Genomic DNA, 15,128 nt, shown 5'->3' with positions numbered 1-15,128 from the left:
TCTGGTACATCTCGGAGCCCGCGTCCCTCTTTTCCCTGCTTCCCTCCCTCCCCGTCCCGGAGGAGCGCGCGCTTAGCACTCCGCTAGCGGCGTAGCAGGATGCGCAATCCCCATACATCTAGGATGGCTTGCTGAGTGTTTCGCGGCATGTTCCCAAGTAGTTCATTGCACAGTGATCTTTTGCTTTTTGTAGGAGCTTCTGAACGCTTGGCTCGGGTTGAGGAGAGCGGGCCCGTGAACGGCAGCCTCGTCAGCTGCTAAGCCCCCGACTCGCTGGCTGATCTAAAGTGCATTTCCTCGGAAGTGGGAGTGAGAAGCGCTTAGATTGAGTGGGGAAGGGGCGTTTTCCTGCAACAAGGATTAAAAGCTCCGTTTTGTTGTGTACGCTGCTTTGAATCTCGTCTTAAATTAAATCAAGCGTGAGTCGCCTTAATTTTAAGAGATCTAGTGACTCCTTTAACAATAATCCTTGATTGTGGAAAGATGATTGGTTATGCATGGCATGGCTGGTTCAGATGACTTCATAAGAATTACTGGAGAAGTGCATAAATGTTTGTATGACTTGGGACTATAAGCAGCGTTTAATTTTGTAATGTTTATTGTTGCATATCTCATTTTTAAACAGATGGAAAGTGGAATCCAGAAGCACAAGATAATTCAACTAACAGGGTTTAAGAACCAGGAAAAAAAGACCCTAGTTGAATTGCTTTTGAAACTAGACTGCGTTTTCTTAGACACTGAGGTAAATGATAATACAAATGCATTATGTGTACCTAGGTTTATGATCTAGAATACTATCGAGCATATGGTATTCATGTAATTAATATGAGATGCATATAGTACTTCCGCAAGAGAATTCCTGACTTGAAGCAAAATTCACTTTTGTAGTTTATGTTTTAAAGTGTGTGTACTTTTTAGTGACACATATATTCCTTCTTTGTTGTTAGCAATACAGAAATTGCACTCACCTTATAGCAAAGCGAGCTTGTAAGAGTGAAAAGTTCTTAGCAGCCTGTGCAGCAGGTAAGTATAATATGCCCTACCTTCATTCTTTCAAGATGGCGCAGGGACAAAACTGCCATTAAAGCTTTAAAAAGGACAGTATAAACTTGCCTTTAAATTACTACTGTACTGTATTTGATAAGACAAATGGTCAGTGGGAATGCAGTAGCTGATTTAAGCAATCACAGTTAAACATGGAATGTAAGCATATGACACTCCATATCTGAAGTTGAAAAGTTCAGCACTTATATCCAATTCCAGAGAAAATGGAGAAGACAAATGTAATGCTCAGTATGCATTTAGCATTGCACTCAATACATCCTGGAATCCAGAAGTTTCAAAGAAAGTTGATGTGCATGTTCAGGAGGAAAAAAAATCCATAACGAACCCATAGCTCAACCACAATATCTGTTTCAAGAGGGTGGAAATATTTGAGGATTCTTGTACACTCTGTTTTATTCATAATTGGTAGGTGACATAACATAATTTTTTCATTGAAAACATACTGTGTGTCTGAGTGCATGTTTTCACCCTGTTCCCAAGTCAGCCTAGGGAACAAGCCCACAAGAATTATTACCTCTATATAGAATGTAAGTTTACCAAACAAGACGCTTAGTGTGTAGGCATCCTTCAATCTCAAAAGACTATGGTAACGTGCTCTGTATGGAGGACTTGGAACAGCGTCTAGTGTGGCTGATGAGGCCAATTCGAGAGTTGCAATCTCTTCCACACTGAAGACAAATCCAATCTGTCCCCTGTCCAGCTCCCTGGTTTTGCTGCTTTTGTGACTTCCTCTTTGCCTTAGCCTGCTGGACAAGGGTCTCTTCAAATTGGGAGAGGCTGTGATGTAACGCCTGCCTCCAGGCTGAACGCTCAGATGTCAGAGTTTCCCATCTGTTGAGGTCTATTCCTAAGGCCTTCAGATCCCGCTTGCAGATATCCTTGTATCACATACTCTTAGTATGAGGTGTCCAAGAACCCGACTGGCAAAACAACCCAAGATACTTAAGTAAAATACAAGTTCTAATATCCTCCCATCTGTTATCCATGGTGGGGTGAGACCTTATGTTAAACAGCACAATCTTGGTTTTCTCATAATTTACATTGAAGATATTTCTTTTAGTATACATACTGAATTGTTTGAGCAATCTTCTAAGCCCTGTTTGTTTGCAATCTACTAGAACTGTATCATCTGCATAATGTATTATTGAAATGACTTTTCCACCTACTCTGGGAAGAACTGCAATCCTGTCATTCATTTGTATATAAGTTGGAGAGCACATCCAGCCAGCCCGGCGTTTTTATCTGGCCCTTCCAGACGGGTGTGAGTGTAGGAGGACGGGTAGGTAGGTGGGTGTTACTTCGTGCCTGAAAAAAATTGCAAATATATTATTTGGCCTACCACGTGAAAAGTTTGGAGACCCTGTGTTAGACAGTAGACTTCAAGTGTCGAGTCTGACCTGTAAAGAAATATGAATATGCAAATCTTTAATTCTCTCTAATAATCAGAGATGTGGTATCCACAGTTTCACTTATCCATAGTCTGAAAATATATTAGGAGAAAAAACTAGAAATATATATTTTCATGATGTATTTACTACAACTGGCCACTAGAGGGAGCCAAATACCATACTATGTTTTAATCAAAAACAACACTTTTTTCTGGAGTGTCATTCACCATTTTCCGTGGTTTTCAGCATCTGCAGGGGGGCTTGGAAACCAATCCCCACAGGTACAGGACATCTACTTAAGTTTGTCAGTTTTGTCCATAAACAATTGTTGGAATAAAATATGTGGCTTGAAGATCAATAAAAGCAACATATAACTTGTCAGAAAATCTTTAGTATATTTATTGATTAGATGTTGTAATCAACAAACATTGTTCAAAGTAGAATGCCTGGCTCTTAGCAGCTATAAATTGTTTTCATCCACCTATACCTCTCTTTTTTTTCACTAGCAGTAGCTAGTCACCACCTTGATTAAAGTTTGAGAAATATCTTGAGAAGTTGGTTTTTGAGTGGGTTCCTGCTGGTGGGGGCAGGGTGCCAAACTGTTGAACACCTGTTGCGGGGTAAACAAACCAGAATGAACTGCCAAACCAGCAGTTTGTGTCCACCTTTAAATAATAGCAGTCTCTCCTTGCTGTTTTCCCAGCAGTCGACAAAATCTCACCAAGTTCTTCTGAGTCAAGACCAAAGCAAGTTCCTGACATCATTGTTTTATTGAGGCTAATTTTTCTTTTTAAGGAGGTGTTTGTAGTTATTATGTGTACAAAAGACCTTTGTAATCTCTTAGATAGATTTTGTTTTATAAGTTTGTTCTAACTTCACAGCATATATAGTCATATGAAAAATAAAGTACACCCTCTTTGAATTCTATGCTTTTATGTATCAGGATGTAATAAAAAATAATGGCCTTGTAACCCTTCCTGGACAGATGGGCAGCAACAGTTGCTTCTCTACAATCGTTGCTGATGTGTTTCCTCCTTAGCATTGTGTTAACACACACCTGAATGCTCCAAACCACCAAACTGCTAAAACTTTGGTTTTTATAAAGGTGGTCACACTTGCTGTTGATCATACTCAAGGACATTTGGTTAGCAGCATCCAGCTGCTGCTTAGCCTCTTAATTCCTTGTTAAATACATCATGAGACGGTGTAAAATGTCATGTGTTGTTTTTCATTTGGTCCTTAGCATGTCAATTTTCAGACCTGCTAAGGACCAAATTATTTTTATTATGTCCTGATACATAAAACCATAGCAGTCAAAGAGGATGTACTTTTTCACATGACTGTACACACAGTGGTGAGGAAAGCACTAATGCTGGTGACAAAGTTATAGTATTTATACTGTAGCTATGTTTCCTAGCATTATATTGCAATTGGTGGTGGTGCCAATAATGAGAAATGTCAATGCAAGTTTTAAAAATAATCCCCTTATTTCATAAGTTTTAAAGACATGAAAATATGCATTTTGATAGTGGGGAACAGTGAATGTACCGATTCTGAGGAAGACTAGATTGCTTAATTACAGTGGTGCCTCGCTTAAAGGGTGCCCCGTTTAACGATGAATCCGCATAGCGACAATTTTTTGTGATCACATTGCGATGTTCCTAATGGGAAAATACCGCTTTGTGATGATCAGTAAGCTGTTTTGCTTACCGATTTTCGCATAGCGATGATTTCCCAACAGCTGATCGGCGGTTCCAAAATGGCCGGCAGGTAAAAAAAATGGCTGCCTGCCATGTTTTCGCCCAGATTCCTCGCTTACCGGGCAGCAAAAATGGCGGCCGTATGGAGGATTTTCACTTAAAGGTGAGTTTTTTGCCCATAGGAATGCATTAAACGGGTTTTAATGCATTCCTATGGTTTTTTTTTTCACCTAGCGACGAATCCGTATAGCGACAATTTTTCCTGCACGGATTATCGTTGCTATGCGGGGCACCACTGCATTTATATTACAGTGATAAGAATCCTATTGCAGATTTACTGCCGCATAAGGGAAATCACACAAGTCTTGGTGGCAAATTGTGGCTCATCAGTGAGGTGCTGTTTTTGTTTCAGTGCCAATACCCAATGGACAGTAGGATTCTTGCCAGTGTATCTGTAGGCCAACACCTCTTCTCTATAATGTGTCCATAGGAGCTAACATAGAATATCAAGTTATATAGGACTTATCTTTATCTACCAGAATAAAAGGCAAACATGTTTGCATTAAGTGTGTTGCGGGTGTTTTCTGAGCTGTGAAGGTGGCCCAGAAGCGAGTGCCGTCCCAAGAGGATGAAAGAAAAGAGGGTGGGGAAAAACCCGAGAGTGGAGAAGAACAGGCGGACCAATGGGAGAACGTAGCTGCAGAGAGGGAGACAGCAGAATGAGGCGGGAAATTTGAAGTGAATTTAGTGGAAGAGTGCAGGAGTAAGAAAGGGGAGGAGCAGGAACTGTCAGTTTGAGAGGAGAGTATAAGTAGTCAGGGAGAGCGGCAGTTTGAAGTAGAGCTGGAGTTATGGAAACGGAAAAGGGAGCTGGCGAGGTTGAGAGAGTGAAGACACAGGAGTTGCTGAGAGATTTCCCCAACCTAAAGTTAGGCGAGCTGCTACCAGATCCCATCCCGAAAGAAGGAGGAGAGGTAAAATATGAGACGTTAGAGTGGTCAGTTATCGTTTTCCCCAAGAATAAAGGGAGAGGCCAGCAGGTAATTAGACCAGATTCACGATACAATACCCCCCTCCCGAAAGAGATTGGGCTCGGCACCCATGCTGCGGCACCATCTGTGCAGTGCTGACCGCGCCCCTTCGGAAGCCAACCGATGTGGAGAAGTTTGGCCCAGCACCCCTGTGAGTTCAATGGATGGTGTTCGGGACTGTGTGTTGGATAGTTATGGCACGTTGCCTGAGTTAAGCTTTTTTGATCCTATCATGAATAATGTTGATTTGCCTGTAACTAATAATGAAGAAGTTGTTAAAGTTAAGAAGACATCTGTGATATTTCCCACGCAAAGTGAGGAGTTGTCAAAATTCGAAAATGAACCCATTCACATGAGCCCATGAGAATTTTTGTGTATAGGAAGCTAATATTAGGGTTAGAGTAGGAATGAATTTACTACTGAGAAGCAGAGTATGTCAGTTCTCTGCCTAGCATTTCTGTCCGAATACATTGCCTGAGTTAAAATTGTACCTCAGTGGTAGAACTGCAGAATATTGCATTACACTAAAAAGGTGTTATATAAATTAATGAAGTAAATAAAAAAATAAATAAAAAGCAGTTTGGAAGGCTTTCACTGAAATCTAGTAATAGTGTTTTTACAACTTTTCAGATAACAATGGCCACAATCTTACTGGGGGATTTACACTAAGGCAATGTGCCTTCTAATTTTCATCTCTTCTAGGCAGGATTCTACCTCTCTTGCACACAACTTTGCTCCTGTGTTCGTGCGCAACTCTGGGTCCCTACTATATGGTCCTCGCATGCTTTTTCGCTGAGAAATGCAGGATAGTGGTTACTGACAGTACAGTGGTGCCTCGCTAGACAGTTACCCTGCATGACAGTTTTTTTGCTAGAAATTGACTTTTTGCGATCGCTATAGCGATTCGCAAAACAGTGACTCCTATGGGGGAATTTCGGTGGACAATATTTGGCCCCTGCTTCACGAACCGATTTTCGTTAGATGACAATTTTGACAGCTCCCTCTGCACTCGCAAAACAGGTGTTTTCGGGACCTAAGCTTTGCAAGACAGTGATTTAAACAGCTGATTGGTGGTTCACAAAGCGGCTTTCCTATGGCCGATCCTCGCTAGACAACGACGATTCTTCCCCATTGGAACGCATTAAACAGGTTTCAATGCATTCCAATGGGGAAATGCTTTTCGCTAAACAATGATTTCGCTAAACAGCAATTTCAGTGGAACGGATTATCATCTCTAGCGAGGCACCACTGTACCTTTCTTCTTACCTCCTCACCCCTTTTCATCAGATGATTGCTAGCATCCAAAACTAGCACCTATAGAAGTACCATCTGGTACAATGCTGCTGTACAGAAGCACAATCTGCTGTGTGGTGATATAGATTGAGACCAGAATTTTAGTTACTTTAATATGAATATGTCATTGTTCATGTCTATAAAAGGGGCATACTGTTGCTGCTATCAATATGAACTTGGAATGCAATGGAAAAACAGTTTGTGAGAAGGCAAAAATTTGATAACATTTGAAAAATTATATAAAGGCTAACATAATGGACATAGGATGTGTTTCCAATAGATTGGAAATAAGCAGTAACAGATGCCATAAAGTAATCTGTAAAATTCTGTATTATCTGTTATTATATAGTTCTTCAAAATTAGAGGACTCATTGTCCTACAGTTGTTCTTTATGAAGTTTGTTGGAAGGTTTATCTTGGGTAATTTCTTCTTCACAGTTTGAAGATTGAGGATACCTTCAAACCGGATATAGGTGGATCTATTGTATTTTCAGCTAAATGCAAATTCTGATTAATCCTAGAGAAATTACCCAAAATATGTCAGCACAGAATAAAAGATATACTTGATTTTTTAAAAGTAGATCCATGAGCAGGAATGTACTAGAACTGGTTTGGCACTATCTTTTGGTCCTTATATGCAGAATCTGTATGAATTTTGAATTCTAGTGTTTAATGTGGAGAGTTCATCACTGAAGAGATGCTTTTTGTGCTTTAGAGTGATTAAGACTGCAATTGTATGCACAATAAGTCTTATTAGATTCAGTAGGTCTTAATTCTGGCTAGACATGCACAATGCTCCACTGTGAAAGTAATACATAAGCTCTAAATATTAGTGCTAACTAGAATGGTGTATAAAATAATTATCTATCCATATTTTATATTGAATGATTCTTGCTTGTAAATAAGACTATGGTTTTTAACCGTCTGGAAGAGCACATTGATGTTATAGAAAAGGATAGCACTAGTGTTACAGAAATAGTTTAAAATTCCTGCATGCTTAGAGGTTGTTGTTAATTTTGAAGTTTGATCTTAATTTGATTGCCATTTGTCTGCAAAAAAAAAAACTTTTGTGGATGACAGTTGATTTGCTTTCCAGGAAAGTGGATACTAACCAAGGACTACATAATTAATAGTGCTGAAAGTGGCAGATGGCTTGATGAAACATCTTACGAATGGGGATATAAAATCGAAAAAGACTCCCATTATTCACTTCAAATGCAATCTGCACCTAAAAGATGGCGTGAAGAGCTGACACGGTCTGGTACTGTAGGAGCCTTCCACAGATGGAAAGTTGTCCTCCTTATTACAAGAGGTCATAAACGAAAGGATTCTTTGATAAGGTAAGATGAGGGTTTAAAACTGAAGTAATGCATAGATTATTTACAGTGATTTTAATGAAAACAGTTTCATGTTTTTTCTCCCTCTTTCTCTGTTCCATTGCCTATCTGCTCTAGTGCTACTTAGAACAGGGTGGGTTTTTTTAAACTTTAAGTTACATTGTGGTATAGGGAAAACTCTGCTGTTGTTAGTGATGTTATGCATTTTGACTAGTCCTTTTATCTGTGCATGAAAGAGAACGCTTCCATCCTGTTTCCAAGAAAATAATGTGGCATACAGTATAGCAGTTTTAATTTTTCTTTTAGAAATTGCTGTCATTTAGAGAAAATGTGATGTTCTGCATTCAGCAGCTTAGTATTCTGAGTTTTCAAAAAAAAATGTGTGGTACATTGTAAAATATTGGACTTGAACTAGAGAGACATGGATTCAGATCTCCTTATTAGAAGATGCTCAGTTGGTCGACTTAGACAAATCATTACCTCCAAGTATTGTCTGCTTCATAGGACTGTGAGATTAGATGATCACATGTGTGCTGCCATGAACTTTTTGGAGGAAGTATGAGATACAAATATGATAAATAACTGCTGATGCATGCATGTAGAGACAGAAAATTATGTTCTCTTATTCCTAGAGTTCATGCCTTATATATTCTGTCATGTGTTTTTGCTTCTTTGTATAGTGCATATGCTATTTATTTAACAAATCGTTTGAGTAGAACAGAAATATTAAGTATATTTCTTCTTTGTAACAGCAGTTTTTCTATTTTCAATGTACATGCTTCAGAATTCAAGTTCAGTAGGGTTGCCTTTTTTGTTTATCCTTCACTATTTCTTTTAAAAGACTATATCTGTGTTGTAGTTCTTTTCATAGCACCACCCCATCCACAGGATAGCTGATTGATGGTGAGGGGAGTACAGTAGAAAAAGACAATTGTATGTTCTGGTGCCAAAGGTAGAATTTACCCTTGTAAATGTAATTCATAGTCTGTCCTCTTTTAGAGTCCTTCCTCAGTGACTCAGACTGTTATCCTTCCTTCCAGTGTGAGTTTATTAGCCCACTTCCCTGGTTTTCAAGCTTATATAGGCTTCCTTAGAAGCTTCCAGTATTTGATATGTAAGAAAAAGTCAAAAATGTTGGGTGCCCCTTCTTCACTACTGTGTGTGTTCCCCTGATTTTCTCATACTCTAAGAGGCTGTGTGAAGGTTTCATATCTATTATGTTTTTCATGGTAGAGAAGAAGCACCATCACTAGCCATTGGTATACGGAAACAATTCAGGGTGATTGTTTGGATTTGTATCAAGGGAAGAGTGTAGAAGGATGTCATTGTAGGAGGAGGCTGACATAGAGCAGCCTGTGTTGTTACTTGCCAGTGGACTCTGTTACATACAGCACTGATGTTACCTGTCTGTCATGGGTTTGGAGGGAAAGTTCCATCCTATGGGGAGTGGAAGGCGGGACATCAGGAGGAGGGGCTGTACTGTATATATATGTGATGCGTGTGTGGAGAAGTTTAGACGCTGGGATGTGAAGAAGCAGCAGCTGGGAAGAAGAAGCTGGTGTGGGAGTCTGTGTGTCAGACAGGGTACTACTGTGTGTCAGTACCAACCTGATAGGTTCAGGTGTCTGTTGGTTAGCCAGAACTGATAGGTTCAGGGTCTGTGCTTCAAGTTAAGTGTTCTGTGGGAACCAAACTGTGTGTATGTATGAGTGAAACTAAGCCACGTTACTAAATCTTATTCACCTGATCATTTTATTTTCCCTGTGTGTTGTTTTAAATAAACCTTATTCTTTTATTTGTTGAAAATCCATCCCTGGTCTGTGTGACTTATTAAAGGGAATGGTTGGTGGCAGCTTAGTAAACGTGTGGCATATCCCAGTAGGTCTGGGTTTGTCACATTGATTGGTGTCCAGCGTGTGGGATACGACTGGTCCAGTTGTCCAGCGGTCCAGCAAAGCCTTGGCAAGAGTGCCCAGAGCAAGGGGGGTCTAGTCAGGGACAATCTGAGAGCACGTAGGTAATCTTCTAGGTGTACCTCACGGGGGGGTGCACTAGTAGAAGAACGTGTAACCTCAGATTGGGGGCTAGATTAGGGAGCTCTGAGGCAGCCTGTTTTTGGCGGGAAAAAAGCTGAGGCAAAACTGTGAAATAGCAGTGAGCTAGCTTGTCTGCTGAGAGGCCCAGCAGAGGGGGGTAGACTCTAGCTCGCAACTGTTGCAAGTAGTGCTGAAGGACAGCAGCAATCTATAGGGAAAGCTGGTTCTGAGGCAAAAGAGAAAAAAAAAGTGGTCGTTTTATTTTGAGGCTTGACTTTTTAAAGCAGCTTGTTCTGGGGGGGGATTATGCCCTTGACTCGAAGCCAAATGGCAGAAATGGGTGAAGTGAAAGACCCCCAGGTTGACCAAGGTTCTGAGGATGAATTTGGCTCAGTGCAGGGTGACAGCACAGGAGAGCAGAACCCAGAACTCAGAAAATTGCTCCTAGCCCAACAGCATGAACTGAGGGTGAGGGAAATGGAGGAAAGATTAGAGAGAGAAAGAATGGAGGAAAGAGAGAAACAACGGCAATTTGAATTAGAGAGAGAGAGAGAGAAAATTGCTCTGGAAAAAGAAAGGATGGCGTTTGAATTAAGGAAATTGGAAATGATGAACCAGAACAATAATAACAATAGGGATTCTGAGGGAGGCCAATTGTCTAAAGCTGACCTGAAGAAATTCCCTGTGTACCACAAGGGAGATTGTCCTGAGGTGTTCTTTTCCTTAGTGGAAAGAGCGTTTGTGGACTTCTCAGTGAGGGAAACTGAGAAGATGACCATCATGCGATCTTTAATCAGTGGTAGCCTGGCTGAGGTTTATTCAGAGATGCCACAGGAACTGATGAGAGATTTTGCAGATTTTAAAAAACTGGTGTTTGCAAGACATGGGATAAATGCGGAACAGCTGAGGCAAAGATTCAGGTCCCTCACAAAGAAACCAGAGCAGACTTTTACCCAAGTGGGGGCTCAATTGGTGAGGCTGCTAGAGAAATGGCTATCTCAGGAGGGGACAGAGACCTTTCAGCAGCTCAAAGACTTGATAGCGCTGGAACAGTTCTATTCAGTCCTGCATGGGGAACTGAAATTCCAGGTGAGGGAAAGGAAACCAAAATCTGTGGCAGAAGCAGCCGAGATCGCAGATTTTATTTCCCAAATAAGAAAGCCCTTGGGTGAGGGGAAATCTGTGGGAAAACCTAAAGAAACCTACAGCAAGTACTCTCAGGGACCAGGGAAAAGCCAGCAAGGGGGAGGGGCCCATGGTGAAGGGAAGCCCTCAGACATGAAACCAAGACCTCAGATTTTGGAGGGAAAACCAAAACAAGATGAGAGAGAATCAAAATACACCAGAAAATGTTATTTCTGTCAGGGAAAGGGTCATCTAATCTCAGAGTGTGAGAAATTAAAGCAGCTAAAAGGAATTGTGCCTCAGGATTCGAGTGGAACCAAGCCAAAAGCTGTGTTCTGTGTCCAGAAAGAGCAAGGCTCATTGTCACTGAGGGAGCCTGTTACCATGGCTACTCAATCTGGAACAGCTACATCTGCTGATCAGGCTGAGGAAAATGGTCCTCTTGTAGAGGTCAGGCGCTGCCTGCTGGTGAGAACAGATTCTCAGTTGTTTGAGACAGCAGGGGTGGACGTAGGAATACTTGGCCATCAGTATCGGGGGCTGCGGGACACTTGTTCTCAGGTGACCCTGTGCCATCCAGATATTATTCCTAGGGAGTATGTAATCCCAAATGAGAGCATGAAGGTGGCAGGGATTGAGGGGCAGGTAATCTCACTGCCAGTCGCGGAGGTACCTGTCAACTTTCAAGGCTGGAGGGGAGTTTGGCGGCTAGCAATTTCATCGACTCTGCCAGCAGCCGTGCTCGTGGGAAATGACCTGGCTGAACATGTGAAACGGGTGCTAGTGATTACACGTTCACAAGCCACCACGGGGACAGTTCAGGGGGGTAATGATGAGCCAGAGACGGAAGCAGGTGGGGGGAGTTCAGAAGCTGTGGTGGAAACCTTAACCACAGACAGCAGATTGGGACAAGAGCAAAAGGCAGACGCCACTCTCCAAAAGTGTTTTGAACAGGTGACTGACGCCCAGCTAACACCTGAAACCCCAGTGAGATTTCTGGAGAAAAAGGGGATTTTATATAGAGAGACCCTGAGGAATATCTCAAAAGGGGGAGATGGGATCAGAAGTCAGCTGGTGGTGCCTGAAAAGTATCGCCCCATGATCTTACAAAGGGGGCACTCTGACATGTTTGCTGCGCACTTAGGGGTGAACAAAACACAGCAGAGAATCACACAGAATTTCTACTGGCCTGACATAGGAAAACAGATCAGGGAGTTCTGTAAACAATGTGATGTGTGTCAAAGGCAGGGGAATAGCCGCGATAGGACCAAAGCAAAGTTGTGCCCTTTGCCTGTGATTGACACTCCGTTCAAATACATAGGGGTGGATATTGTGGGACCTTTGCCCAAGGCCACAAAGAGGGGGAACAGGTTCATTCTCACCATGGTGGACCATGCCACGAGGTACCCTGAAGCCATACCCTTGACTAACATTGAAACTAACACAGTGGCAGATGCCTTGGTGGGGTATATGTCCAGGATGGGATTTGCCTCAGAAATAATCACAGATTTGGGAGCATCATTTACATCAAAGCTCATGAAACGCTTATGGCAAATCTGTGGAATTAAGCACAAGGAAACCACTGCCTATCACCCAGAAAGTAATGGGTTAACTGAGAAGTTCAATGGGACTCTGATGCGCATGATTAGGGCTTACTTGGCAGAGAATCCAAACAATTGGGACCAGAAGCTGCAATCCCTTTTGTTTGCTTATCGATCAGTGCCACAAGCCAGTACCGGGTTCAGTCCATTTGAACTTTTATTTGGGAGAAGGGTGAAAGGGCCCCGTGATTTGATCAAGCAGGATTGGGAGCAGATCACCCAGGATGACCCACAAGACGTTGTGACATATATAGACTCTTTAAGGAAGGACCTAAAGAGAAACTTAGAGCTAGCAGTAGAGACCCTGCAAGCTCAAAAGGTCAAAAAGAAAGTTTGGGATGACCAGGAAGCCAGGGAGAGGCACTTTGACCCAGGGGAGGAGGTGCTTTGGCCTAGGCCCTGCAAAGAGGGCAAGTGTCAGCTGGGTAGCCCAGAAATAAAATACTTGGGTCACATGGTAGGGGGAAGCGTGATAAAACCCCTGGAGGCCAAAATAGAAGCTGTTCGTGATTGGCCCAGACCCAACACCAAGAAAAAAGTCAAATCATTTCTTGGGTTGGTGGGCTACTACAGAAAGTTCATCCCGAGGTTTAGCGAGATTGCGGCTCCGCTGACCGATCTGACGAGGAAGAAGGCTGATGACCGCATCCCGTGGACCAGCGACTGTGAGGAGGCGTTCCAGAGGTTGAAGCAGGCGCTCATCAACTATCCAGTGCTGCGTGCTCCAGACTTCGACAGGGAGTTCATCATCTACACCGATGCGTCTAACAGCGGGGTAGGAGCAGTTCTGTGCCAGGAGGATGAGAATGGTGACCAGCATCCAGTGTCCTACCTGAGTAGGAAACTTCAAAAAAGTGAGAGACATTTGGCAACCGTGGAGAAGGAGTGTTTGGCCATAGTCTACGCGATCCAGAAGGCCAAGCCTTACATCTGGGGAAGACATTTTGTTCTGGGCACTGACCATTCACCACTGCAATGGTTAAAGACAATGAAAACCCACAATAGTAAACTTATGAGGTGGGCTTTAAATCTGCAAGACTATGACTTTGAAGTGAAGGTGGTCAGAGGGTCAGTGAACTGTGTTGCTGACGCCTTGTCAAGAAGACCTGAAGATTGAAGACGGCGAAAGAACATGGACTATGTGTATATATTGATGACAAAAAGTTAAATGTACCTATTTTTTGAATTTGGTTTGTATGAATAAAGGTAAATTGATGTAATGTATATGGTAAATGTTTAAATGCCTAATTGCTATGGTTAACTTAGAATGTAAGTATAAGTAAGTATGATATGGTATGTATAACTGTTGTTGTGTGTTTTGGGTCCAGGTTGTTTTTTGGGAAAAAGCACGTTAGCTTTCCCCCTACAAAACAACTTATAAAGAGGGGAGGTGTTACATACAGCACTGATGTTACCTGTCTGTCATGGGTTTGGAGGGAAAGTTCCATCCTATGGGGAGTGGAAGGCGGGACATCAGGAGGAGGGGCTGTACTGTATATATATGTGATGCGTGTGTGGAGAAGTTTAGACGCTGGGATGTGAAGAAGCAGCAGCTGGGAAGAAGAAGCTGGTGTGGGAGTCTGTGTGTCAGACAGGGTACTACTGTGTGTCAGTACCAACCTGATAGGTTCAGGTGTCTGTTGGTTAGCCAGAACTGATAGGTTCAGGGTCTGTGCTTCAAGTTAAGTGTTCTGTGGGAACCAAACTGTGTGTATGTATGAGTGAAACTAAGCCACGTTACTAAATCTTATTCACCTGATCATTTTATTTTCCCTGTGTGTTGTTTTAAATAAACCTTATTCTTTTATTTGTTGAAAATCCATCCCTGGTCTGTGTGACTTATTAAAGGGAATGGTTGGTGGCAGCTTAGTAAACGTGTGGCATATCCCAGTAGGTCTGGGTTTGTCACAGACTCTTCCTCCACCCCACTTCCTGTCTCTAGCAATCTATTGATAACTGGTATGAAAGTTGGTGGCTTTGAGTAGAAGAACTACAGGAGGAAACAGCTTCTGAGAACTGGCCCTGAGATGGGCAATAATCATCCAAGTGCTGTTGCTGCTTTGGGTGACAAGACACAACAGGAAAGAAGTTGACCACTTAATGGAGATATGAGGGAGAGGAAGGTGCGATTGAATGGGTGCTGGGTTTAATATAGCTCTGTGACCCTGCCTGAAAATAAGAGCTCATATGGAGGAGGCTCTGGCATATATGATCCCCAAATAAGACTCAGATTAATATTGTGGATGAGTTGCATTCATCCAATTGGCAAGGGATGGGAAGTGCTTCTTGTCATTGGCCTACTTTACTGTAATCAGTACATCTTTGCAACTTGCTCTCACCTGCTATCAGAATCAATGTGGTTGTGGAAAGCTTTAGTGTGTGCACTTTGTTGGACCATAAGAGGAAGATACCAGCCAAACATACTATAAGATTGGTAGATAGGTGATGGTATGACACAGTGGAAAGGATGGTATTGAAATTAAATAGGCCTGAATAGGTTACAGTCCCTTCATCTGCTATCCAGAAAATCTGTGGTAGCTTGGCTACCCTGCC

The 15,128-nt window shown here is 42.2% G+C and overlaps 1 protein-coding gene across 8 annotated transcripts in view; it reads left to right on the top strand.

The window, feature by feature from the left end:
- Positions 1-15,128, top strand: part of SLF1 (SMC5/6 complex localization factor 1) — a 61,056-nt gene that overhangs the window by 4,806 nt on the left and 41,122 nt on the right. For 4 of the 8 annotated variants that reach the window (XM_020793251.3, XM_072992532.2, XM_020793246.3 and 1 more), the window contains exons 2-4: positions 626-742; positions 948-1,023; positions 7,573-7,816. In XM_020793251.3, coding sequence (XP_020648910.3) covers positions 626-742; positions 948-1,023; positions 7,573-7,816 — 437 coding nt within the window. Of the gene's footprint in view, positions 1-193; positions 420-625; positions 743-947; positions 1,024-7,572; positions 7,817-15,128 lie in introns of those variants that run through there. The other 4 variants (XM_020793248.3, XM_020793247.3, XM_072992531.2 and 1 more) reach the window with 3 other exon arrangements.

This window comes from Pogona vitticeps, chromosome 2, assembly GCF_051106095.1.
Source record: "Pogona vitticeps strain Pit_001003342236 chromosome 2, PviZW2.1, whole genome shotgun sequence".
NCBI classification, from domain to species: Eukaryota; Metazoa; Chordata; class Lepidosauria; order Squamata; family Agamidae; genus Pogona; species Pogona vitticeps.
This window is presented reverse-complemented; position numbering and strand designations above follow the sequence as displayed.